Below are 27,669 nucleotides of genomic sequence, written 5' to 3' on the forward strand. Positions count from 1 at the left end.
CTTGACTGCCTGTGTTTTGTCTATGGTCAAGTACTTTGAGTTTGAATACACTAATAAACCTTCATCTACACAGGGAAGGTGCTAGCTTAAGCATTAATGTAGTTTTACCAGGTGTATAGTGATAAGCCCTTAAACCAATTCTTTGTGCAAGAGCAAGGATTTAGAAGGTACAAAACAAATCAGAATAAACTTCAGTTAACAAAAGCTGGGACAATATTAATATGAGCAGGTGAGGTAGGTAGACTAAAATACATCTAACACCTCCTGTAAACTAATCTAGCTTCACTATTATGCTGAGGAAGCTGTACCTCTAGTTATTAGCATATTTCATTTTAGATGGTGAAGCTAGACAAAGGTTCCTGGACTCTAATTAGAGTGCAATATCTGAAGATTCAGGTTTGAATGACTTTTTGTAAAACAAGGTTTACACCACAGCACAAGCCAGCTTGGTTTTGGCAAAACAAAACCCCCTAAGTGTAAGGATGGACTTTATTTAAAAAAAAGTCTTTAGAAGACAAGTTACAAAGGAAGCAGATCACTACAGTAGAAACCTATTGAATACATTTTGTGCACCAAAGTTCTACCAAGATCACTCATTTAACAAATACTTCATTCACAAGGGGATCAGTTAGTATTCTTTTCATTGTTATGACAACATTACTCCAAAATGGATTTTCAACATTAACAAAGGTCTCTCCCTATTCTTGATTCAACAAGGATGTCCTGAGAAAGTGATGACATTTCAGTTTAGCAGTTTTTTTTAAACTCTGGCAGCATTTAGCATTAGTAAGCCTATTGCCACAAGATGCCTGTGCACAGTATCTCTTAATCCTACCTTCTAATGGCCATGCATTTAACATTATAGAAGAGCTAAGGGAAAGGGGTTTGGGTTTGGGTTGAGGTGAAGCAAAAATCATAAGCAGTGGAACACCCTGAGCAGTAGGCACCTTAAATGACAGTTAAAACTAACCAACCCAGTACCACTACATTATTGCACTCCACTGAATTAGCAGTTTACCCTTAGTAGAAAGTTACAATTGTCAGCCACACTTTGACCTTTTGGTCTACCCCTTTACTCTTAGATGTTAATCATTCAATTTGATAGTGAGTTCTAGTCCATTGATCCATAACCAATAAGAATACATGGCATTAAAACGTTCAAGGGCAAGTTTAATAGTCTTAAACATACATAACAGGCATGTGATAGCCAGTAGGCTCAGAATGCCTGCTTCCTTTGCTTGGTGAGGGGGAAAAAAAAGTTTTACTACAGAATTTCACCCACCAGGTCACTCAAATGGCAAAAATCAGGGCTAAACATTGTGCAGAAACAACAAATTTAAATTCTTAGGCTCTTTTGGCAGCCCTCAAGTATTGGCTAGACTTTTGTTTAGAGTATTACTTTGAGAATACATACCTGTATAAGTCAGTGCTTGTGAAATCAAGAGACTTGCATGGAGAAGTTATTTCCATTAATGTGGACTTTCTATACCAGTTAGTACAATTTCTCATGTTTCATGCCAAATCACACCCTCCCCCCTCCATGGCCTTTTGAGTTGATACTTGTATGGTTTAATCTGCAAACAGAATTTCCATAACAAATCTCATTTACCAAATCATGACTGCTTGTAAATGTTTATATAGAAAACCCAAGATAAAATGATTTTTGTGGAAGGCCTTAAGTTACAGTAGAAAATACAGGAGGTAGAATATAACTGAAAGGACTAATGCAATGTTAGTCAAATCTATAGCTCCTGTAAGCTACTTAAAACATGGTTTTAAAAACTAAAACCAGCATCTTCAATAACTATAGAAAACAGTTAAAATAAATTTGCCATGAGAGCCCTTGTATCATGCTTGATACAGGGAGGTAGGATGTAAGAACCAAAAGGACACACAAGACATTTTATCTACAGCTCCTGTTTGCTTTACTGAGGACAGTTTCACAAGTCAGTCACCTTCTTCAGTTTCTGACTCAGACTCTGAAAAGAAAAAAATTTAATTAGATGGGACTGTGCAACATAAATGTGAACATCATTACTTCTAAAACAAACCTATAATACAAGACAGCTGGACACTGCCAGCTCAGCCTAAAAACCCTGTACTTTGCACTTCAACTCCATAGAGTCAAAGCTACAGTAAACTTTAGCATGACAACAGTACTTTTGGGACAACTACTCTACAGTCATTTAGGTATGAGTTAAAGATTATACACAAATCAGCAAGTCTGGTGAATTTAAATGCTGTACAAGGAGTTAGTATTAAACCAACTTGACTTTCACCTAGAGGAGCCCCCAATAGATAAGTCTTGAGCCTAGTCTCATTGGCCTACCAAGGCAGCCACTGTTTACTAACAAGGCTGTTTAATTTATGCTATCTGAGCTTTTAAATGACAGCTAGCAGTTTCAAGACAGCCACCATGTTGTGGAAGTTTTACACAGGGTTGGGGTCAGATTCTGTTGCCTACATCCAATCTTCCCAGTTGGAAAGCAATCAGGAAGAACAAAGCTTAATGAAAGACTATCCACCCTGCTTTGTTAAAAGCTTATCATTAAGGAACTTCTACCCCACAATTTCAAAATTAAGTATCAGGCAGGCTACACTAGCACTTTTGTCAGGCAAGTGGGGGGGGGGGGGGACCCCTCCCTGACCAGCGTAAGTTTCACCAACAAAAGCACTGGTGTGAACAGTACTGTCAGCAGGAGATGCTCTCCCCACAATAGAGCCACTGCCACTCATTGGGGATGGTTTAATTAGCTGGTAGGAGGCACAGAGAGGCTACACAGGGAGACATCACAGTGGTGCAGACAAGAGGAGACGCACTAACTACAAAACCCATTCTCATTGTTTAACTTCAAATGAAAGTTTCACGGTAATTGTTTAGTTACCTTCTTCAGCATTCTTGAGCCATTCCACAAACTTTTTCATTTGTTCCAGAAAAACACTCTTTCCTTTTGCAAGGTGTGCATCTTTATACCATTTCAAGATGGGTTCTTCACTCAGAACTTCAGCTGTTTAAGACATGCCAAGGCAGAGAGTTATTGTGGAAGTAGTCTGTGCCAACATACTGCTTTGAGGGCTAGCTTATTAGGTTCTCCCAGCCACCCCTTATTGGCAGCCATGTCCCATGGTCACCCTTCACTGCTCTTCCCCAATATATTCATTCCCTTAAGGCTCCCCATTCTACACATTACTAGGAACAAGGTCGTTTAAACTGAGTACTCATTTGTGGAGTTTGACAGGCATGTCTGTGGTATACACCAAAGTCACCATTTGTTAACATTAAAGGTGACAGAGGAAATAAAGTTTTTTCTGAAAGATGCAGTAGGTGGTGAGTGAAGTCTGTATTTGACAGTCATGTGACTAGTCAGTTGCTCTTGTTTGTCATGCTAATAACTTGAGACTATATTGGAGACCAAGTTTCAAGATTTATATTTAGGGAAAATTGCATCCTTAAAGCAGTCTCCTCTGAGACTAGAACTTAGCCAGTAAACAGTTAAGTTCCCACAAAAGGAACTGACTCCATATCCTACCTGTTTTTGTTTATCTACTCCCAGAAAGACAGTTTGTCATCCATATGTTACTGTTTGTGAAGTGGGTAAGAAAGATCTATAGCAGCCCTGTCCCTGGAGTGCCATCATGCAGCCATATGGCAAAGATGAAGTAGAAAACCATTTTGTCTTAGTGCAGAGTGAGCAAACTTATGGAAAGAGACAGATGGTGATGCTTGTAAACAGTACAGAAACCAGAAGAGGTTCTGGCTGGCTAATCTGTACAGCTTTTGCCAGAAAACTGGCTCAAGTTTCTTTTCCCCATACACCAATATATGTTTTTGCTATTAATAGATGGAAAACCTTAAGTTATCTTTGTATAGAAGCGAGACTGATCTGATTAGTAGCCATGGTGCATTCTTGCCCAGACTCCAGCCAAAGATGAGTAGTTGACATTAAAACTCCCCTCGCTAACTACATCAGAGACAGAGGCCCTTGCTCATCACTGCAGTTTAGCAATTTACCTCAATTGACAAAGATATCATGGTTTGTATAGATGGGCATGCAAGCACCAGAATTTCAGCTACCAATTAACTGACTGCAGAGAATCTTGACAATTTCATTTGCCACAGGTCAGAAATTAGCTTTTCAGAGCTCCAAGTTAAGAACTGGAAGTCATTGCAAACAGTTACATTCTGCAACCTTAAAGCTTTAGTTACCTTTATAAAAGAGCACCACTATTTTCTGGAAGGCTTTCATGAAGTGAATGTTGTCATAACAGTACTCCTGAATCTTCAGTAACAGAGTCAGCTCAGATTGACCTTGGGTAGTAAAGGCAGCAAGCAGAGGGCTGTATTGCTGTAAAGAGTACAAGAGATTAGATAGTGACTTTACACATGGCTAGAAGTATATATTTCAGAGGGCATAGAAATTGTGAAAATACCTCCAAATGGATTTTAACTAGGTTCCCCCCCCCACCCCAGAGAAAAATTTTTTTGGGGGGGGATATATTTAAAAAAAAAAAAGTTACCTTACTTGTAAAATTCTTTGTCCTTGAAATTGAGTAACATTACTTATGTTACTTTCAAGGATTCATTCCATCCTTGAGATAGTCTAGGTTTAACTGTAAAATCAATTCTCTGCAAAAACACTGACATTTGATATTTTTGCCATTTACAGTTTTGAATTTTCTGAAAAAAGTTGCCATTTACACAAGAAACTAGTTAAACTTTTATGAAGTATAACTAATCACCTGATTAAGGTGCAAACCATATCCTGGGCTTGGCAGAATTTAATTTTTTAAAATATAATTTCAACAGGTAATATTGATTTTAAGCTGTTTTTGTCAATATAAATTCTGTTGTGGGTAAGTATGGGGGTCAGAATTACTTAATGACAAATTAAAATATTAAACCAGTAAGGCACAAGTTATCAACATCACATCAAAATATACAAAGTAAATCTTAAACCAGACTAAGACCTCAAATTTTTCTTACTTTGCCTCTCTAAATGTAGATTGGTACTGATGGAAACATTTCAGTTTGAGATGAATGGCGAAATGGACGCTTATCAAGATTGGGGGGGGAGGGATAGCTCAGTGGTTTGAGCATTGGCCTGCTAAACCCAGGGATGTGAGTTCAATCCTTGAGGGGGCCACTTAGGGATCTGGGGCAAAATCAGTACTTAGTCCTGCTAGTGAAGGCAGGGGGCTGGACTCGATGACCTTTCAAGGTCCCTTCCAGTTATAGGAGATGGGATATCTCCATTAATTTATTTATTTAATTTATTTATTTACTGGATGATAGTCTAATCCTTTCCAAGCCAATAATAAAGTGCCACATATTTAAGAATAGTGGCTGAAAACCAACTAGTGTTTTAGTACAAACTAGTTACCTGCAGGAACCATCTCTTCCCCCATCATTGAGTAGCATCTCATTTGTATTTCTAGAGCATCTGGAATCCTCAAGCAAGATCGAGTCCCCATTTTGCTAGGTGATGTACAAAGTTAGGCCCGGTCTACTCTAGAACGCTGAACTACTTTAACTACACCAATAATACAATCACTTCTTTAGTGTGGATGCAGTTCTACTTGGAAAAGGGTGCAGTACACTCACACTTGTGTCAAACTCTAGGAGTTTTATGGTATAATTAGGTCAGGGGAGAGGAAAAATGACTGGGCCAAGCCCATAAGTGTCTTTATAGTAAGTTTAGTTATTCACAGTTCTTGTATCAGAGCTACAGCAAATACCTTCAGATGCTTGATGGCTTGTTCTGCTACCAGCTCCTCTTTTTTGTTCCATTCCACAGTGCTCATTACACTAGACCAGACTATGCCGATCACAGTCTGTTCTGAGATGTTATTTTTCTTCATCTCCTCCTTGACATACAAGATTATCTGCAAAAATCAGTGAGTTAATGTTAGTATGAAAGCTACTGATTAAACAGCTTCCTTTGTGGCTTATAATCAGAATACTTAGATTTCACTTCCAAAGACCCTTTCAAAGTTCTGACTGCCTAAGGCCTTGGTTACACTTGCAAGTTACAATGCTGCAAAGCCTCCCCCAGCGCTGTAATTCACTCCACGTCCACACTGGCAGGGCACTTACAGCACTGTATCTCCCTGGGTACACCGCTGCAGGTACTCCACCTCCCCGAGGCCTTGGCTACACTGGCAATTCACAGCGCTGCACTTGCTGTGCTCAGGAGTGTGAAAAAACACCCCTCCCCCCCAGCGCAGCGAGTGCAGTGCTGTAAAGCGCCAGTGTAATCAGCACCTGCAGTGCTGCACGCTCGCTCGCAGCACTGCAAGCTATTCCCCTCGGAGAGGTGGAGTACTTGCAGCGCTGCGAGCGAGCTCTCGCAGCGCTGGCGGCGCGACTACACTCGCGCTTCACAGTGCTGCGAATCTGTGAGTGTAGCCATGGCCTGAGAAGCATAAGAGATACAGTGGAGTGGCTACGACTCTCCCCCTGTGAGTGTGTACCAGGAATCAACCTGCAGCGCTGTACTGATCATCTTGTCAAGTGGCCAATCCTCTCCATTGTTGTGACCGACTGCAGGAATGCGGAAGTGCGGGTTTCAAAGCTCAAACTGCAGAGAAAAGCAAACAGATTGCAGCTTGCTTTGAGTGAGTGAATGAATGAATGAGCAGGGGGCCGGGAGTTCGGAACTTGCAAAATAGAGAGCTGAGATACTCCAAAAAGCATTCTCTCTCCCCCCACACTCCTTGTCACAATCCGCCCCCACCTCCGTTTTGAAAAGCATGTTGCAGCCACATGAATGCTGGGATAGCTGCCCATAATGCACCACTCCCAACACAGCTGCAAATGTTACAAGTGTGGCCACACCACTGCACTGGCAGCAGTCAGTGTGGACAGGCTGCAGCGCTTTTCCCTACTCAGCTGCACGAAGACAGGTTTACCTCACAGCGCTGTACAGCTGCAAGTGTAGCCAAGGCCTTAGTTAACAGCAGTTCAGTCATAGGTCAAGAAGCAGGGATGAGTTTTACATTTTACAACGCAAATACCAGGTACTGCACCATTAGTTTAAAAGATTAAATGTAAGTGGCACTAAGTGTTGGAGACCAAGAATATCAGTTTCTTGAGCTGGTGGGAAGAGTGAGAACACAGGCCAAGACTTTCTATTTGAATTTACCAGCTTAAAATTTAAGTAGTGACATCCGAAGCGTCACCTTCAGCTAATGAATACTACTGCTGCCACTACTCCAAATTCAGAGTGCCTGGGAGTTCTATCCTCTTTAGAGGACAGGTGGGTAAGACATACAGATGCATTACAGGTTTAGTCCTCCAACAGCCACCGAGTTTCTCACTCAGGTACTAGTGACAGTCCAGGAATCAGTTCTGTAAATTGACTGCTTTCCCTTCACTCTTAATAAGAATCACAGTTCTAAGATTCCAGGAAGTGAAGATCCAAGTAATGGTGGGTTAATTCTATGTCAAGAAGCTTTGCAACAAGTTCACTTTTTTGTATCTGGTTTAAATATATGTATACTTACATCCTTAAATGGATCTCCACGTGACATCTGCTCTTGAAGTTCTTTCTGCAGCTCTTTACGAGCTCCAATGGTTTGTTGGTTCCGAACATATTCTGAAAGTTCTTTTAGTCCTGCATCAGTGAAATACTTTGTGAAGTGTTCAAGGCTTTGTTTGTTGGCTGGAAAGAGTTCCTAAAAATAAAAATAAACCAACATTTATATTGACTCCTATGCACAGGAAGTTATTAGTGCCTGCATTTTATATTGGGACACATTGAAGTCCAAGGGTTGCCAAGTTTGCTTTAGAGACAAAGTGGATGAGGTAATATTTTTTAATTGGACCAACTTCTGCTGGGGAGACAAACTTTCAACCTTAGACAGAGCGCTTCAGGTGACCTGAAGCACTCTGTAAGCTTCTCTCACCTACAGAAGTCTGTCCAATAAAAGGTTACCTCAGCCACCTTGTCTCTAATATCCTGGGATCAACACAACTACAACACTGCATACGAGTTTTAGTAAGTCAGACAGGCCAAGTGGACAGGTATCTGCAAAAGTAAGGACAGATAAGAACAGTGTTCAGGTCATCCATTTGACTACTCACCATCAGTCTGTTGTCCATGTTGACTTTACGAAGGCTAGCAGCCACTGCATTAATATCTTTCTCATTTATCCATGATTTGAACAGCTTTACTGCAAAAGCTGCAGAAACACCTGCACAACAGGAGTTAGAAAGTTACTGTTAATAGTTCAATATGAAAGGAAGAGGAACTTGCTTGCAATGTTAATGGTTCTTCCCATCCTGTGAGGTCTTCAATGCCATAATATATCAGCTACCTGAACTATGACAAACCCTCACAGGTGTGCGCATGGGGTGGAAGAGAGATAGATGACTGCAGTTAAAATTTTGCTTCAGAATTAGTTAGGCCAACAGATTGCGTCACTGGATAAGACTCACTGTTATGCAGCAGAGTACGTGGCTGCCACAGTTGACATCTATGTTAATTTTAGCTTTGGTAAAATCTGTCACTAATGCCTCTTGGTCCCTGCTCCCAGCACCCCATACCATCCAAAGGAATTGTTTAATACTAGTAGTTACCTTCTTTAACCAAGTTCTCATTATAGAGGCTGTTGAGAATTGATGCATTAAGTGTCCCATTGGCCAAAAGAATACCTGTCAACATGGCCAGTTTGTTCCGCTCAGACTCTGAAAAACCTTTTAGGAACAGCAGCAGCTGCAATAGAAAGAAGAATGGTAATCCTTCCAAAATGAAGGCACAAAGCTTTAAGTATTATCAGCTGGTGTAGTCAGTGCCTCCCTGAACCAAAGGTTAAGATACAGAGACTTGATGCTGGCGATCACAGTAGCTTATGATGGGCAGAAATACAAGATTACTCCACGAGTAGAATGTTACCCTGGCTGAAATTTAATCCCACACTGAATTAGTTGTCATTTATATAATCAAATGCCACATTAAGATACAAGGACATTTATTCTAGTAAGTGAAGATTTAATCACAGCACTCTTCCTTTTAGAGTGTGTGGTCATCTTGAAGCTTAGCCACTGAGTTTTTTGCTGTTATCTGAAGCCTGTTAAATACCTTTTTGACTTCATCTTCAAAGCCTTTTTCCAGGTATTTGTAACGCCTGATTAGCTTGTTAAAAACCTAGAAGACAGAAAATTAGTACATTACATTTGGACTCTAATCAAGGCAAAAAGTAATGAGTTTCAAACCAGCTTTGTTGAACATTTGGTTAGACTATTAACAAGTCTGGCATTTTTGTACCAATGATAGTTTGCTACCCTACAGAGGTTTTTTTTTTATGCTGCATATCTAAGGCCATTTTCTGGGAGGTTTCCAAAATTATATAAAAGTTATAGTTTATTTGAACACCAAGACCAGTTTTTGTACACAGTTATTCCACAGCAACGCTAAACATGATAGCAAGTTATCAACTAGTACACACAAGGTGAGAATCAGTCAAGTTCAGCTGTACACTCAGGACTAACCTGAGCAAATGCTTGCATGGTTTCTAGATCTTCTTGTGCTGCAAATACACAGACATCTGTACGCATCAGGTCATCTGCCAGAGTACCACCTGGGGCTAGAAGAAGTTTTAGTGTTAACACTTTAAAACTGGTATTTCATATTTAATTTCTAATAAATTTATTTTGATCAGCAAGAATTACACTATTGCTTATATATGCAAAGAGTCAGTAAAATGTGATTTTTTGAACTGCTTTAAGTTTAGTGTTGTATGATGCGGAATCTTATAGCTGTCCTTTACTGAAGATCAGTGGTGACTATACCACTAAATATAGGCCTCCAGATAATTTTACTTGGCCATCTACTACTGCTGCATTGAAACTTAAGTCAGGATGCATCAAATAGATTGACAACGCTCAGATTTGATATTCTGTACAACAGAAGAGCTTTACACACTTGGTATTATGAGAGCCATAATACTGTTTTTTTTAAGAGACAAAACTAAACACACATACCACACACCACCCATGACCAACAGTTCATGAAAGTTTTCCTTCCAACTGCAGCTACAAGAGACTTTAAAATTGGTTTAATCCTAAAAATTGCATCTACTAAAAGTTACTTCACACACGAGTAACAGTTATTTTTTTTAAATTGAGTGACCCAGTCCTGGAAGCAAAGTCTAACTGTTGTAGAGTTGCATATATATACACACACACTAAGTTTTGAATGGCTCAAAAATTAAAGCATCACAGTTTAGTTTTGGAAGAAGCAACAGATGGTCCTGTGGCACCTTTTAGTCTCAAAGAGGTCACAGGACCCTCTGTTGCTTTTTACAGATTCAGACTAACACGGCTACCCCTCTAGTTTTGGAAGGTTCTTTTAAAGCCTAACCTCAATAAAATCAAAGGAGAAAGTTTCTAAGAGCGTGCTAAGCAAAACAGCAACCATGGCTCCATCCCATAGCTCACCCTTGACTCCAAAAATACCCACTTCAATGCATAAGTCACTTGTAACATTTAAGATTGGATTTTCAAAAGCATGAGCATTGGTTTAACTGCTTCTAGATAACTCAATGGGAGTCTCACCGCTGATTCCAGAGCAGGAAGCTAGTCCAACTGTGAGCAATTTTGAGAAGTCCCACCCTAAATCTTCACACCAAGTTTGTTAGAGGCCAGTCAAAAGTACTCAAGGACAGATCAAGTGGGGCTCAAGTCAGTTTTGATTTAGAACTGAGTCTTTGTAAGATGCAACATCAAAACTAGTCTATTAATTCATGTGTTATACAGCAGGACTTCTGGTTAAAGACAACACAAAATCCTGTTACTTTAAGACAGCGGTTCTCAAACTGGGGGTTGGGACCCCTCAGGAGATCATTACATGGGTGGGTCCACGAGCTGTCAACCTCCACCCCAAACCCCGCTTGCCGCCAGCATTTATAATAGTGTTAAATATATTAAAAAGTGTGTTTAATTTATTGAGGGTGGGAGGGTCCTCACTCAGAGGCTTGTGATGAGAAAGGGATTTCAAGTAAAAAAAGTTTGAGACCCACTGCTTTAAAGGAGACAGGTCTGATCTACAGTAGAAACTTTGGTCATCACACCCGTGTGTGTTAGGGATGTGATTTTTTGTGACATTTCTGAATGAAAAAGCAAAGAAAAGCCATCACTTGAGTTCAGATATGGAAGGTGCTAATCAGGTATTAGAATATTGAATTCAAGAGTTGTCAGGTGTTATAATACACACAACATCCAAGAACTTAAAATAGTACCACACCATGTGGTTAGAGAGCTCTTATTCTTTGGCAGAACAGCAGTAGGAGCACAAGTTAACATTTTTCTAATGTTTGCAGATACTACAAAGGAAACAGTAATGTAATTATTAAAAAAAAATCAAAGACCCTTTAGAATACCTGTTTCATCATCTATATCGGATGACTCTTTATGGATTGAGGTTTCCCAAAAGATGGTAATCTGATAAGAGCAAGACTTCGGAAACACATCCTATTTGAATGGACAGGATACTCTTAACAGTGAGTGTAGAGGTTTTGGGAGGAAGATAAAACTGCCATCCTCCCTACTAGAGGGTAGGCATCAGTGGAAGTGATTTCTGACATCTCCCTGCCCTGCCCAATCAAATCCTGCTTCTTCTTCCCTATTAGAGTTTAAGACTCGTACATCTTTTCATACCCAAATCATGAAATCTCCCATTTAGGGCCTTCTCTGGTCTCAAATACTGCACCATCCTCCCTCTCTGGAATCCATAGAGCACACACTATCCTCTTCCAACCTACACAAAATACAGGAGCAAGAGTCCTCTTCCATGCCCTTCATTTTGATTATGTTACTCCACTTGGTTCCCCATCTACCACCACATCAAATTCAAGCATCATGCATTGTAATTCAAGTCCTATATAAATTTTTCCCCTCTATTTATCTAAACTCATATCTCCTTCTGCCCTCTTCCCAGTTTTAAGAGTGGGAACCTTGACAAATGCCCATTTGTCAGCTTATCAAACGACAAGCTTTTTCTTCCAAATTGCCCTCTATACATGGTATGGCCTTTGAGCTAATTTACAAAGCCCCTACTTCTCATATTAAAGTCTCTTGAAGATTCACTTCCACATACATCAAATCCACCTGACAAGTAGTAAACATCTGTAGGTGTCTATCCATAGGTTATGGGCTTCTTGAGGCAAGGACAGTTCATTCTTATCTGGAGAGTGCTTAGCACATAGTGGATACTGCTATAAGTAGTGCTTTCCACAGTGAAGTAGTCTGTTGGATAGTCAGGACCCTTTGGTTCTATTGACTCAGTCACCAATATACTATGGGACATTAGGCAAGTCACTCACCCTATTTGCTTTAATTCCCTGATATGCAACTTTACAAGCCTCTCACTAGTATTCTGTGTTTTAGTATTAGTACGGTGCTTCACAAGTGTTCTAAAGAAATGCACGTTAATTTTAAATACCATTGTTAGTGGCCATTTAAAGTTAACCAATCCTTTGAAAGGATTATCATAGTGAGTAAGCACATGCTGCATGATCCAAATTCTACTTATGAAAGTTATACTCACTGTTGAAGATGCACCTTTTTTAAAAATTATAATATAGAAAACAAGCTTGCCAAATTATGCACAAAATTTAGAATGGAACATTTAAGCTTTGAAGAGTTCAAGGTCAATCACTTAAGACAGTGTCCCCTCCCAGAGGGGAACATCCCTAACACAAAGGAATTAAAGATTGTCAAACTATTTGCTGTTTTGTACATTCTCCTCAAATCCTGGTGCACATATTTCCCAAACCCACTGCCATAGGTCGCTTCTACAGTAGCGAGAACAGGGGACCTGGACGCAGCATACCAGAAGTCTTGTTAAGTCACCTGAAGCGAGAAGTGCAGTTTACTGTTGAGAGACTAATAGTTGCCGCAGCATCCATAATTAAATGAAGTGTTGCTGCTGGTCTGCCACTACTGGATGCTGAGGTCCTGTTTGGAAGCCTATCAGAACAGTGACAACTTAAAGCTGAAGCATGAGCCCCAAGCTTTGGTGCTGTGGCAGGTAGTAAGTAATAAAGGCCAAAAGAGGAAACAAAAAAATAACTGAAAAGAGAAAGCCATCAGTTATGAGAGCTGTGATGTCGCTCTCCATATATTTTATGGAAATACGTTTGTAAGTGTGAATATGCTTTAGGCAAAAGGTCTCTTGTAAGGAATCATTACAAAGCTTATAGTTCTACTCAATGTGTTCATCTTATTTGTATGAATGCATCATTCTTGTATCTGAAGCTAGAAATATGACTTATTACTCTGAAGTCCTATTGTAACTATGCAAGTTGTGGACCATTAATGGTGGTTTAGAATCTTGATGTCTCCCATTAACCAGGGCAATTGGTTGTAAATGGCTGTTTACTTGTAAGCCTTCCTGTGTATGAGAGTCAGACTGGAAAGAATGGAGGCTTGGAGGTCTCACATGGTCACATGTGACCATGTCACCTGGTACTAGAATCCATCTTAAACCTAGCGCTTTTCCATTTAGGAGGGGTGGGGACCCAGAGAGAGAAAAGATTCCTGCCTTGTGCCAAAGCCATAAAAAGGCAGTGGAATAGAATAAAGGGGGCTGCAGTCATGAGAAATCCCCTAGTTACCACCTGAGCTGGAAATAAGAACTGTACCGGGAAAAGGATTGGACCCAGAGTCTAATCTGTGAAAGAAGCTTATTGGAACATCTGAGGAGGATATTTACTTGTATTCAGTTTCTTAAATGTATTGGGCTTAGACTTGCATATTGTGTTTTATTTTGCTTGGTAACTTACTTTGTTCTGTCTCTTATTACTTGAAGCTACTTAAATCCTACTTTTTATACTTAATAAAATCACTTATTAGTAAACCCAGAGTAAGTGATGAATACCTGGGCGAGCAAACAGCTATGCATCTCTCTATCAGTGTATAGAGGGTAGACAATTTAGGAGTTCACCCTGTATAAGCTTTATACAGAGTAAAATGGATGTATTTGACATTTGGATTCCATTGGGAACTGGGTGTATGGGTGTTGGAGATAAGTGACTTGCCGAGCAGGTTTTGGTTGAAGTCTGCAGCTTTGGGGGCATGGACCAGACCTGGGTCTGTGTTGCAGCAGACTAGCGTGTCTGGCTCAAAAAGGCAGGGTTCTGGAGTCCCAAGCTGGCAGTAGAAAACGGGTTCAGAGATAAATTCAGCACATCAGGTGACAATCCCAAGGGGGTCTCTGTGACCGAACCTGTCACGAGCTCCTCCATCCCTGAGCAGGTAACCACCGTAAGACAAGACATTACAAGAGCAGTGATTCTCACGGTGTTCAAAGATTTAAAAAAAAGTGAGCCATTTCTGCTGCAGTGCAAGCAGCCACCCTCAATCCAATGTAGCAGAGATTATGCTGTGACAGAGCATTAATTTATGTACCACAAAGGTTTGAGGCAATCCAAATAAATAGCATCCATTTTTAAACCTGGGTGACAAATTAGATCAATAACCTACATTTAAGCATTTGAGTCCAAGTGAGAGAATGATGTGGTCTAGCAAAGCAGCCATATTTAAAAGTTTAGCTAGACACTTACCCAGCATTCCACCAGCCACCAGAATGTCAAAGAGTGTCTCTGCATAGCGGCGATAGTCAAGTTTTGCTCCAGAAGCATCAAGAAACTTTGCTACTGCTTCCAAGTCACTGCCAGTTTCAGTTAGACCTTGAATAATACAGTCCTGAAACTGAGTAGGGTCAAACCTCTCTTTTTCATCTGCAATAAAAGAGAAAGCATTGGTATTGGATAAGCCTACTAGTTGTGAGACGAAGCTCCTACTTTAACTTAAAGATAATACTGTCAATTTCTGTATCAGCATCTTCCAACTTCAGGAATTCATTCTGTAAGGAAACTGGCAACAGTTTCCAAATGTTTGAGTTTACCAGGGAAGCCAGAAATAATCAGTGCAGACAGTGAATTTGCCATTAGTTTAATATAAATATATACGAGTTTAGCATTAGCCATTTGACCCGAACGTGTCAACTATCAACTGCAATAGCTGCAGTAATAGCCACCATTGACTTTTTGATCACTTCAATGAGACTAAGCAACTATGTTTAGCCTTGAACAAGTTAGCTGTTCATTTCGAAGTTACAAGATTTTGACTCCTAATGTTTTCTCCACTTAAGCCAAGAAGCACCAATACTTAAAGCTACACATATTGCATTCTAATCCTTGCCTGTTTAGCAGGAAGAAATTACTGTGGGGAAAATTCTGTAACAAGACCAGTTTTGCCCATTTTACTGTCTCATCAAGATAGTCAGAGCCAGATTATGCTAAGGCCAAAGATTTATCTTAAAATACCCAAGAGTCATGGAGCAGTCACATATTAAATTTAATGAGTCTCAGATTACTAAGGCTATGTCTACACTAGAGACCTTGCAGTGGCACAGCTGTACTGATGCAGCTGTGCCGCTGTAAGATTTCTCATGTAGTTGCTCTATGCCAACTGGAGAGAGCTCTCCCAGCGACATAGTTAAACTATCCGCAATGAGCAGCAGTAGCTATGTCGTCCGGAAAAGCTCTCCTGCCGACATAGCGCTGTGCACACTACCATTTATGCTGGCAAAACTTACATCGCTCATGGGGGGGGGGGGTGGGGGGGGGGAAGAGAGAAGAGGATTGGAGGAGCGGGGGGCAGGGTGGGGGAAGAGGAGGTTGGGTGTTTTCACACCTCCAAATCAAAAGTTTTGCAGACATAAGTGGTAGCTTAGACATGGCCTTACCATGACAGCTCAGATTTTTACTATTTATTACTACAATAATATAAAAACGCCACTGCAATCTCCTCACCCCAAGGCATTCGGGTCCCAGGCTCCTCCTTCGCTAGCTCGAGCTAAGACCCAGCAGCCGCCGCCTCCCAAGCCATGCCTGAGACAGCAGAGTAGGTAGTCCTGTGGCCAGATACCTCCAATATGGGCAGCAGGTCATGGGCTAGGGTGCTTGCAGCCCCACCCAATGGGGAGCCCCTGCCTGAGTTCCTGCTGTGAGGGGAGGTCCCAGCATTTCTCCAAGCCACCTGACCTAGCCAAAGCACCTGCAGGGAGGACTGCAGCCTAGATGCTAGGACTTCAAATCCAGACATCATCCAACATGAAACTGGGCATTTCTCATTTAAATTAGAAGTGCAAAGTCACTAATGAGGCTAACCAATATTTACCATTAAATTAGTTAAATCCACATTACTACTTTCTGAACTATTCACTCTAACTAGTTAGGCCTACCACTGTTTTGTAACAGAAGCATTAAAAAAATGTTTGCTTTTCAGCATTTTGCCTGTTATCAAGTTTCAGCTAAACCATGTATTGAAAACTATTTGCACGGTGCTCAGATGAAAGGACTGAAGTCTAGTTTTTAACCAGAAGAGATTCTGAATGCAACTGTTCTGCTCTGAGGTTTGCTTCAAAGTGGAAGAGCATGAAAACAATAAACTGTGTCAGAACTTTGTGAGCAGAGATTTAGGATAAAAACTTGTCTTAAATATGAAGTGCTAGAAGGAATGAGATTCTGAATCACATTCCATTAGCCATGTTTCAGCCTTTTCTGTTCTGGACAGAACCTGTACATTTTATATTTGGGATCAGTCATGCTTGCTTGGGCCTGTCTTCACTACCAAAATAGATCGCTCTTAACATAACACCCCACTTTTTTTGGCAGTGAAGAAAAGGCCTAAGCAATGGAAAGGGAAGGTTATACAGCTTCTCTCAATCATTCTTTCAGGGTTGTCCTTGAAGGAGTCATCATTTGTCAACTAGGTAAGAGATTCCTACTGAGACAGTGGTGGAAACCTTAAGTCGATCAAGTCCTCCCAAATGCTTCCTTCCATTGTTTTGCCAGCTGTTGAGTCATTTCACACCCGACTGACATAGCTATGCCAACCTAAGCAGGAGTGTAGAAGAGGACACTGACAACTTAAGCATGCTTCCATCGAGGTAGCTAACTTTGGGGAGGTGGTGTTCCCTACACCTATGGAAAAACCTGCATCTCTGCAATGGGGTTGTGCCAGCACAGCTATGCAATTATAGTCTCCATAGTACAGACATATCCTGAGAAATGGGGTCAATCCTTTTTTGAACAGCCATCTACAAGACTCACAGAGGTAGCAAAGTCACCGGAAGGTGGGAATATGGACTTAATCTGAAGCAGTATTTTGAAGACAATGAAGTTAGAAATGTTTCATATGCAAAACCAAACTAAACCCTACCCTTCCTTCCACTTCAGTGTTTCATCCAATGGCACATCTGACCTTGAACCAGAGAAACAGATTTACTGTACTTTGAGATAAGTATGAATCCTATCTTCAGTGTGTTTTACTTTGATGAACCTCTTCATTATTATTGCAGCCTATTTAATTCCTTATTTCATTCTACTTGAGACAAACCAGGTAAATTCATACACCAATCAAAGCCAATCGGATGCTTTCATAGCCACTACTGTTAGAATGAGAAATTAGAGAATTGAAAAGTGTGAGCTAGCTAGCCTTCTAGAGAAAATTAGAACCCTCACCACCCTCAAGAAGTTCCTAGATTAGAGCAAACCAAGACCCCTCATTTATAACAGCATCCATTTCCCTCTTAAAAAGAGAATGGCAGTTTTCTTCTAGCTGTTTACTAGCCACACCACTCTCCCATTACCAATGACCACCATTCCACTCTAGCCTTTTACCTATCTCCACTTTTATTGTTTCTTCAACAGTTAGAATATTTGTTCCCATTAACTAATCTAGGAATGGGAAGAGGAAGTAAAGTTGCCTTCACAGAAGGAAGTTGAATCCTAGAAGAGCCCATCAGCTCCCCCCCACCCCTTGAAGAAGCCTGAGTTTTCCCATAAATCTAATGGCATCCTCATTTAGGCTCTTTATTACTGACAAACTTTCACACTGGTTGAAAGTGTTCTAGATTAGGCATTGTTTGGAGAGGAGCATAACCAAAATTTAAGCTGTTTTTTATGGTGCAAGGCACATTTAAAATGAATTAGCCTACGTTGAAAGGCTAATTTTTATGGTAAAAAATGTACTTCGTGTTTAACTTTATAGGTCTTTATTTACAGATACCTACCTAAACAAGTTGGTAAAAGGCTAGACCAGTGGTCCCCACACTTTTGAGGGTTGCACCCCGTGCACTCCCCCCCCGGGGCTGGGAGCTGGGCCACTGCTGGGGGGAGGAGGGAGAAGAGATGGGAAGTGGACAGGGGGCAGGTCTGGGGCCACGGCCAGGGCTGAGGAGAGAGCGGAGCCGCAGACAGGCTGCAGTGGAGGCCAGCAGCCAGGCCCATGGCCAAGTGCAGTTCCACTCCCAGCCTCCCCCAGGGCTGCGAAACGCAGCCAGCCTCGGAGGCTGGGGGTTGGCATGGAGCCGGGAGCGGAGCTGCACAGAGGCTGGGGCTAGGTAAGGGAGCCGGGGATGTGGGACCAGAGCAGAGCTGGGTGTGAGGAGGGGCTCCCTCCCTGCCACCCGGAGGGGGGGGGGCCTGGCCCCAGATGTTCCTCCACACCCCCTTAGGGGGCACACCCCACAGTTCAGGGACCTCTGGGCTAGACACATACTAATAAGCCTGTGTGTATTTATTCTCTTGCCCAGCACATGCTGATAGGTCTTCTGTACAGAGTTGGCCATGAGCTACACACACAAGTGATTAATATTTACCTCTTTTTCTAGTTTTAAAACGCTGGCCTGATAGCGTTGGCTTCTGCTGCTTTTGATTATTCATAAAAGACACCCTGTGAAAAAAGAAAAGTTCTTCAAGATATCCTTAAGAGAAGGATGATTCCCACACCATGCTTTATTTCTAAGTATGTGCATCAGCTACTGTACACATCTCCTTGTGGAAGGAGTCCACACTTCAAAAAGAAAATATTATTTGAGAGTGGCTGAAACCTTAGAGTGCATGTCCCCCCTACTTTACTACAACCACACTCTTGTCAGGGCTATGAAATACAAATCCTGCACTGCTAGCTCCCGGGCCTGCCTGTTGGCTAAGAACATCTACACTGCTGAAGTAAGTCTGAGGCAGATCACAGTGCATTTTCACTTAAGCCATGCAATATTTATTAGCTGTTGTGGCAAAGACAGGTTAGTCTAATTAAGACATAAAAGAATAACCTCTGGGTGAATGTGATTTCTTAGCATCTGAGGTGACCTTGGGCAAATCACGCTCTCTCTGTACCTCAGTTTCCCTATTTGTAAGGTAAGGATAATTTGACCTCCGTTGTAAAGCACAGTGACAGGAAACGAAAAGCGCTGTACAGAGGTGAGGCGTGTTTAATTAGACCTAGATCTCAGATCGGGCAGAGCCGCGCTCAGCGCCGCGCAGGCCAGGCCCACACGAGACGATCCCGCACAGCAGGGTCGCAGGCCCGGATCAGCCGGGCGGGACAACACGCATCAGGGCGGGAGTAAACTCCCGAGGCCCGTCCTCGCTCCGCGCCCCGGCTCCCCCGCCGAGTTGGCGGCCCAGCATCCCGTGGCCGCTCCCGGGGGAGGAACTGGCCCCCACGCCGCACCGCCCGAGCGGGACTGGGGAGCTCCCAGCCCCCGCGCGCCCCCCTCTCGCCGGGCGCTCAGCACCCACCGGGCCTCCCTGGGCGGAGGCGGCCGCAGCAGGCGCTCTGGAGCCGGTAGAGCTGGGGGGGAGGGGTCGCCTCCAGCCGGGCCGCGCTCACCGCCGCGGCCTCCCCGTCACAGGCCGCGGCTTTGTTACCCGCCAGGGCCAGGCCGCCGCGGGACGGGGGTGGAGGGGGGAAGAGCCCTGCAGGCCCCGGCCTAGCCCCGCCACGGCCCGGCCCGGCGAGCTCCTCCCAGCCCAGTGCCCGGGGGAGGCCCGGCCCCGGCCCCCCTCCTCCTCTTCCCCCCCCCAGCCCAGTGCCCGGGGGAGGCCCGGCCCCGGCCCCGCTCGCTCCTCACCGACTTTAAGGCAAAGAGAAAACGTCCAGGAGCCTCTCACTGCAAGCGGCACAAGCGGAGACGACGGCAGGCGGCGGCTAAATCCTGCTGCGAGCGGAACCAACGCGGAGAAGGGGAGGGAGGAAAGGGAGGGCCCCGCCTCGCCTTGAAAGACTCGCTGGGAAAGACCATCCCACCCCGGAGGGGGGAACGAACCTACCTAATTCATTTTCTGACACACACGCCCAACAGCACACAGCCCCTCCCCTATCTACACTTTACAGTGAGGGGCGCCGCGGAGTCCCAGCCACACACAGCCCCCAGGTGACAGGCACTTTCCCTTCCGTCGCAGCAAACGGGCGGATTTAGCTCCCCTACCCCGTCAGTGAGCGCGTCCAAATCCCTTTTCTCCTGCTTTACCGTCAATGGCCGGCGACCGTCTCACCGCCCCTCTCTAGGCAAGTGGATCAGTCCATTGAGGGGGGCGGGGGGAATCGCAGCTACCCGGGAAGGGGCCGTTGACGGTTTGCTTTCCCGGGACGTCACTCATACTCTGAGTGGCGGGGGAGGGCGAGGTAGCGCCCCCTGCTGGGCACGCGGCGCGCAGCCGCCCAGGGCCGTGAGCCGCGTGCGCTGGAAGCGCTGCCATTTTAGCTGGGCTGAGCCCTCCTCGTGCCCCCGCAAACCCGTCTACAGAGCGCGGCCGCCGGCCCGGCTCCGGCCCCGGGATGGACCCTGCGAGCGACGGCCTGATGGAGGCTGATAATACCAGTGACAAAAATCTGAATTCTCCACCTGGAATTGTGAATGGCTGTTAGAGAGCGACCGTGGCTGTCCTGATCCGCCCTGCTTCGTTGGGCTTACAAAGAGCAAGTTCGTTCCCGCTCGGATTGCAGTGGGCAATAGACACATGAGAGCTAATGCGTAGTCTGCCCCCAGATAAAGATGGCAAAATGAGCCTTTGGTTTTCTTTTGTTGCAATATAAACTATTCAGTTTGTGGACGCTCTCAATTTTCGCCAGGTTTAAAAAAATTACAGAGGGAGAAGGGATTTTTTTCCCCCTAAAAATGTAAAACATTTACATATGGTGGCATTATGTATTTTTAAGGTACCAACAATGTGCTTAGCGTTGTACAACATACAAAAAGGACTTACAATCTAAACAGGGCAGGCATGGCATAGATAGACTGCCCTATGAAGCCCAGAGGGGTGAATAACTAGGGTGTATTTGTTATTTTATCATGGTTACAGTATTAATAATAACTAATAGCATTTGTTTGGTCGCAGATAAGTTCTCAGTAACACATTTGCCTTCTGCTGTTCCTCCTTCTGGTTCCTGTCAGAGTTTTAGAGTAACTGCACCTGCATTCACATTCTGAGTCTTTGGTGAAGGACGACATCTCACTCCCTCCTGACCAGGGATTATTAAGGCTGCACAGATCCCTGCCTGCAGTTTGGTATTCCCAGCAAACCAGACTATTGAAAAGGCTAGTGTCTGCACGTTTTCTCTCCAGTGTGTTGCCTGCAGTTTCAAGATACCACACTGTCCTTTCTAAGTAAGCACATTTATTCCTAACGTGAAAGCATTACAGAGAAAACATTTTAAAAACAATCAAAAGAACCTACCCACATAGCTAGAAAGCTTACCACAGGTAACCCCCCAACTCCAAGCTCAGGCTCCGGTAGATGTCAGTTCTTCAAAACCCACAAGTAGATTTTCCTTGTGGTTACAAGTTAGGGTGACCAGACGTCCCAATTTTATTGGGACTGTCCTGATATTTACTTGTTTGTCCCGTGTCCCAACCAATGTTCAGTCGGGATGCGAATTGTCCCAATATTTTGCCCACCAGTGCACAGGTGGAGGGAGCTTGTGCTCCCCTGCCCCAACTCCGCCGCGGCTCCGCCCCCTCACTCCCCTATTGGATCCCTCCCCAAATCCCCACCCTGGCCCCGCCTCTTCCCCAAGCACGCCGCATTCCTCCTCCTCCCCCCTTCCTCCCAGGCTTGCGCTAATCAGCTGTATGGCGGCGCAAGTGCTGGAGGGAGGGGGGAGAAGCAGGATGAGGTGGAGGCGAGCTGGTGCGGGGGGGCGGGGTGTGGAGCTGCCGCTGGGAGCTCAGCCCCCACCAATTTTTCCTATGCGCCGGTGGCTCTTCTTTTTTTTTTTTTTTTTTCGCTTTTGTTTTTGTTCTTTCCTCTGCTGGCTCTTGGTTTGTTTCTTTTTTCTTCCTCCGCTGGCACCCCCCCCTCCTCCGGCGTCCCGATATTTCACGTCTCTCATCTGGTCACCCTATTACAAGTTCATAACATAAGTCAGAACCAGAACACAAGCTAGGTAGTTCAGCTGTTTATTTATACAGCTAAGGCCTTTGACCTCCAGTCTCTGGAAACAGATGATCAGTACACAGTGATCCATTCCTCAGGACGAAACTCCAAGAGGCTGAGTTTTTGTATAACCAGGGAATTTGCCTTAACCTCTCTGTAGGTATTTCCCCAGAAAATCCACTTTACACTTGTCCCAAAAGTCCATTCTTCTCGGACACATTTTCAGTATAGTCCTATGAACTCCCAGGCCTCACATCATGTCTCACCCTAGAGAGGTTACATGCAATCTCACTCCACAGTAATACCTAAACTTTGTGTTTATACAATGGATTGCAAAGATACTTAAACTTAATTCAGTAAGGTCTCCCAACTATATGCAGGAAATAGGCATATCTGTCACAGTCCTAATTCAGGAAAACATTTCAGCACATGATTAACTTTAAGTGCTTAAGTAAGTACCATTGACTTCAATGGGGCTTATGTGCTTTCCAAATAAATAAATTAAATTTAAATAAATAAATTAATGGAGATATCCTATCTCCTAGAACTGGAAGGGACCCTGAAAGGTCATTGAGTCCAGCCCCCTGCCTTCACTAGCAGGACCAAGTACTGATTTTTGCCCCAGATCCCTAAGTGGCCCCCTCAAGGATTGGATGCTTTCCTGTACTGGGACTTATTAGAGTAGACTGATTTTTAGACGCAGATTTGTTTGCATCCCATATAAATGTGCTATCTGAGTTAGCAGTGTTGCAGCCATGTTGGTCCCAGGATATTAGAGATACAAGGAGGGGGAGGTAATATCTTTTATTGGCCCTATCACAGGAATAGACAGAGGTAGTAGGATGGCTCCCTAGTATGCCAACTTCTTCATGGGCCACCTTGAGGAAGAATTTTTGGACAAATACTCCACAAAACCAATGATATACCTGAGATACATCAATGATGTTTTCATCTTCTAGGCAAATGATCTAAACTACCTCATAGATTTCCACCACAACTTCAACAAACACAACCCATCCATTAAACTCTCTAGAACACTCCTGCACCAGCATTGCTTCCTGGACATCACAATCAGCTTCGACAATGGAACCCTACACACAACAATATACAAGAAACTTGCAGATCACTACAGTTAACTTCATAGTAACCACCCCAAACACACCAAGAAATCTGTTATCTAAGCCAGGCACTCAGATACCACAGAATATGCTCCAAGGAAAAAGTCCAGGGTACACATCTTGACACACTTTAAAATGCCTTCACCAAACAAGGACACTCCACCAGAGAAGTAGATCACATCATGGAATACCCCGAGAAAACGTGCTTCAATATGGGGAGTAGGAAAGCCTCTGACTGCATATCCGTAGTTGTTACCTACAATCCCACACTGGAACCCACATGGGATATCATTAAACAATTACAACCCATACTTGATGGGGACCCCATCCTGAAAGAAATCTTTCCTAAACTTCTCTTCTGGCCTTCAAACAACCCTCTAACCTTTCAAAATCCATGGATCATACAGGTGCCTATCACAAGATGTGGAATACATCATCCAGTGCACTAAATGCCCCAGTATCAACTGTGTATGTGAAACCAGACAATAACTACACTCTCAAATGAATGCACTGCCTAGGGAGGTTGTGGAATCTCCATCTCTGGAGATATTTAAGAGTAGGTTAGATAAATGTCTATCAGGGATGGTCTAGACAGTCTTTGGTCCTGCCATGAGGGCAGGGGACTGGACTCGATGACCTCTCGAGGTCCCTTCCAGTCCTAGAATCTATGAATCTATGAATCACACAGAAAAATGATAAAAGATAAAAACTCCCTATCACTCATGGGTGAACATTTTTCACAAAGCACTCAGTCCCTATCCGACCTCTCAGTCTTCATCCTCAAAGGAAACCTGCACAACAGTTTCAAAAGATGAGCCTGGGAGCTTAAATTCATAACTGTACTCGATACTAAAAATCATGAACTTAATAAAGACACTGGATTTATGGCTTATTACAATAATATGTAACCCACTAACACCCATTTTTTGTCCTATGATTGCAGATATGTTAATGAGTCACTTCACCTTGAATAGTCTCTTATAATGTGTAACTACTTATGTTAACAATCTGTTCCACATTATATTTAGCTATGACACTTTGAGCATCTTTCCCAGACCTGAAGAAGAGCTTTGTGTGTAGCTCAAAAACTTGTCTCTTTCACCAACAGGAAGCTGGTCCAATAAAATATATTACCTCTTCCACCTTGTCTCTCTAATATCCTGGGACCAACATGGCTACAACCACACGGCAAATAGAAAATTTAAAGTAATGGTACATTTAAAAGACAAAGCAAGTACTAAAATACAGAATTGACATACCTCAAAGCACCTTAAATGTGTTCTCATACTCCTGCCAAACTGGTTCAGCCTTCATGTTAGGTGGATGTGTGTGTGTGTGTAATATCTAGGGTGACCAGATGTCCTGATTTTATAGGGACAATCCCGATTTTTGGGTCTTTTTCTTAAATGGGCCCCTATTACCCCCACCCCACCCCCTGTCCCAATTTTTCGCACTTGCTGTCTGGTCCAGGGCCGCCCAGAGGATTCAGGGGGCCTGGGGCAAAGCAATTTCAGGGGCCCCTTCCATAAAAAAAAGTTGCAATACTATAGTAACGTATTTGGAAATGTAAAAAATAACCAGTGAAATACATTCAAAAATTAATTTTTAATCATTTGAAAATACACAAAATGCATTATTTAAAAACATTAAATGCTTTAATGATATGTATACATTTGCAGTTACATAATGCTTCTTATGAAATTGTTTTTTTACAAATTGTTCTGAACATTAATTATACAGCTGCAAATTTTTTCCTCACTTTCATTTTGGTGAATTCATTAATAATGTCATCAAAACTTATGTCTTTGGCCATTTCATATTCTATGCTCAAAGTGAGCAACTGGTTCAGCCTTTCTTCCCTGATGGCTGAACGCAAACGATTTTTAATCAATGTTAGCTTACTAAATGCACGCTCTCCCGACGCTACCGACACTGGCAACACTGTTAGTAGGCGTAAACAAATACAAATCGATGGAAACACATTTTCCAACACTTTTTTGAAGAGAGCATTAAGAAGTGTAAGTGCAGAGGTTATATGTCCATCAGCTCTTAAGTTGGAATCTTCTTTTATTTTGTAAAAGATTCTAAGTTCCTCTTTAAGATCTTCTCTCTGGAGGTCTTTTGGATATGCTATGGCAAAAGTGTCAACAAAATTTTCTATAGAAAATTCATCCACTTCATCCGGTGGACACAAAATGGGTGAAAATAAATTTGAGACTTCAGCCATTCTTTTGCCAAGACCTCCTAGCTCTGATAGAAGCAAATCCATTGTTGGAAAGAACACCTGTACTTTGAACTGAATATCGGGAGAGTCAAACGTATAGTCTGCATCCCCTGTGTCGTCAGAGAATTGCTTGTTCTTCCAGATCCTTGAGTCACTTTTCATTTTTTGGGTCAATGCCGAGGCTTGAAGCGACTTGTTTGGCTTCTTTAAAAAAAATTGGCCAAGAATCTTTCATTGTTTGAATTTCTTTGATTAAGTTGCTCACGTGTTTAGCTCCCTCTTCCATTGTTAATTTGGCGCTTTGTAGGATCTTGTTCTTATTATTAATACACTGAAGCACTTTAAACCATATTGTAGTAAGAAGTACAAATTCAAATGACTTAAGCCACTTAATCAAACAGTCAACATCTGCCTGGATTTCGGGAGGTAAATGAAGCTCCTCTTCAATTTTAATTAAACTTTCCAGCACGCCTGTGTGATTTTTGATTAGGGGGTGAACAGCATCAACTCTTGCACTCCACCTAGTTTTAGATACAGAGTGAAGAGATATATTCGCAGTGGTCTGCAAAATTTTCCATCTCGCAGGGCTAAGAGCAAATACTTTATAGAGTTTCTGAATATTTCCAAAATATGTTTTTACCTCTACACTGGTTTCCATAGCATGGGTGCCACAGAGGTTCAGCGTGTGAGTGCTGCATGGAGAAAAATAGACTTGGGCATTTTCTTCCAAAATTCTTGTCTTTACTCCCTGAAATTTTCCTGACATGTTAGAGGCATTGTCATATCCCTGCCCGCTGCACCAAGATAATTCTAAGTCACGTTCTTTAAAAAAAACTCTTTATCTGTTCTGCTATATCTGCACCAGTCTTCTTTTCAAAATCTACTAGTTTAACAAATCTTTCATGCACATCCCAATTTCCATTTTTTTGCATCACATATCTGAGAATAAAAACTAACTGCTCTGTGTGTGAAACATCAGGTGTACCATCAACAACAATGCTGAAATATAGGGCTTTTCTTACCTCTTCAAGAACAGAGTTTAAAACTTTCTCCCCACACAGTTTCAAGAACTCATTCTGACTACGCCATGACAGGTAGTGAGCCTGCATTCTTTGACCAGACTCTCTGCATTGAGCTACCATCTCTAGATGTTGTTTCACCTCAGTATTGTACCTGCTCACAAGCTTCAGTGTTGACAAGAAAAGCCCACAGTCGTCATAATCAACAGTAGAATGGCTACCACAAAATGGTAGATTATTCTTTGCTAGGAAAAGAATTACATCAACAACGGCAGTTAATATTTTACGCCATTTTTCCTCCTCCTGTTTAATACTATGCTGTAATGCTGCATCAATGCCTCTTTTATCACTGAGTGTCTGAAATAATTCCTTCCACTTAATGTAATTGCTCAAATGTAAAGTGTTTTCTTCATGACTCTTGATTTTCTCGTAAATCTTTTTCCAATTATCGGCAATTCCACCTTCGACAAATTTTGAATGATGTAATTGGTTAGTTTGAGTTTCACTTCTGTAGAGACTGCAGGGGAAACAAAATATTGCTGCAGCATCTTTACTCCACACCATCCATTCTCTTTCAATACATTCGCCATTACTCAGATGTTTAGAAAAAACTGTTATCAGCAATTTCCTGCCAAAAGAATCCCGAGGAAAGTTTTCGGGCTTATGTGGTGGACCCTTCAATACAATAAAATCTCTTTTCTTTATATCTAGGTACTTCCAAGAGGCTGGGTCATTACTGCACAACTCTTCTTCGTCATTCCCATCTACAGCAGCAGGGCTAGTCAACTGTACCAGTTTCTCAGTTATAGCAGTGTTACCGCTATTCTCCATTGACTATCCAAAGAGGCTGGATTTCCTTCTCTTCCTCCGCAACAACCATAACATTGTTTTCTGAATGTGTACTATTTTGGTTTCCGCACACCCCACCTTTTCTTTTTCTCTTACAACATCACTTTCACTTCCCACCTCTGAAGAGCCTTGAATGTCAGCATCGCTCAACTCAGTCAACTGACTTGACTTGGATTGTGCCTGAAGAAATTTGTGAAGAGTTGTTTTTCCCTTTTCTTCTTGCGTCTGT

General features: G+C 42.7%; 1 protein-coding gene across 4 annotated transcripts; it reads right to left on the minus strand.

Moving 5' to 3' along the window:
* Window positions 1–475: 475 nt before the first annotated feature.
* On the minus strand, window positions 476–20,034 carry BZW1 (basic leucine zipper and W2 domains 1). Of its 4 annotated transcripts, none has more exons than XM_054044602.1 (12): window positions 19,926–20,034; window positions 18,669–18,742; window positions 14,563–14,739; window positions 9,491–9,585; window positions 9,081–9,146; window positions 8,579–8,714; window positions 8,084–8,193; window positions 7,504–7,674; window positions 5,737–5,883; window positions 4,208–4,346; window positions 2,886–3,008; window positions 476–1,979 (listed from the first exon to the last, which is right to left on the minus strand). In XM_054044602.1, the coding sequence occupies exons 2-12, from the start codon at window positions 18,730–18,732 to the stop codon at window positions 1,948–1,950; spliced, it is 1,260 nt and encodes a 419-aa protein (XP_053900577.1). In that variant the 5' UTR covers window positions 18,733–18,742; window positions 19,926–20,034; the 3' UTR covers window positions 476–1,947. The 4 variants fall into 4 exon arrangements, with proteins under 4 accessions (XP_053900577.1, XP_053900578.1, XP_053900580.1 ...); XM_054044603.1 differs by having other exon boundaries at window positions 19,930–20,031; XM_054044605.1 differs by lacking the exon at window positions 19,926–20,034 and adding an exon at window positions 19,594–19,773.
* Window positions 20,035–27,669: the final 7,635 nt, after the last annotated feature.

Source organism: Malaclemys terrapin, chromosome 11 (genome assembly GCF_027887155.1).
Source record: "Malaclemys terrapin pileata isolate rMalTer1 chromosome 11, rMalTer1.hap1, whole genome shotgun sequence".
NCBI classification, from domain to species: domain Eukaryota; kingdom Metazoa; phylum Chordata; order Testudines; family Emydidae; genus Malaclemys; species Malaclemys terrapin.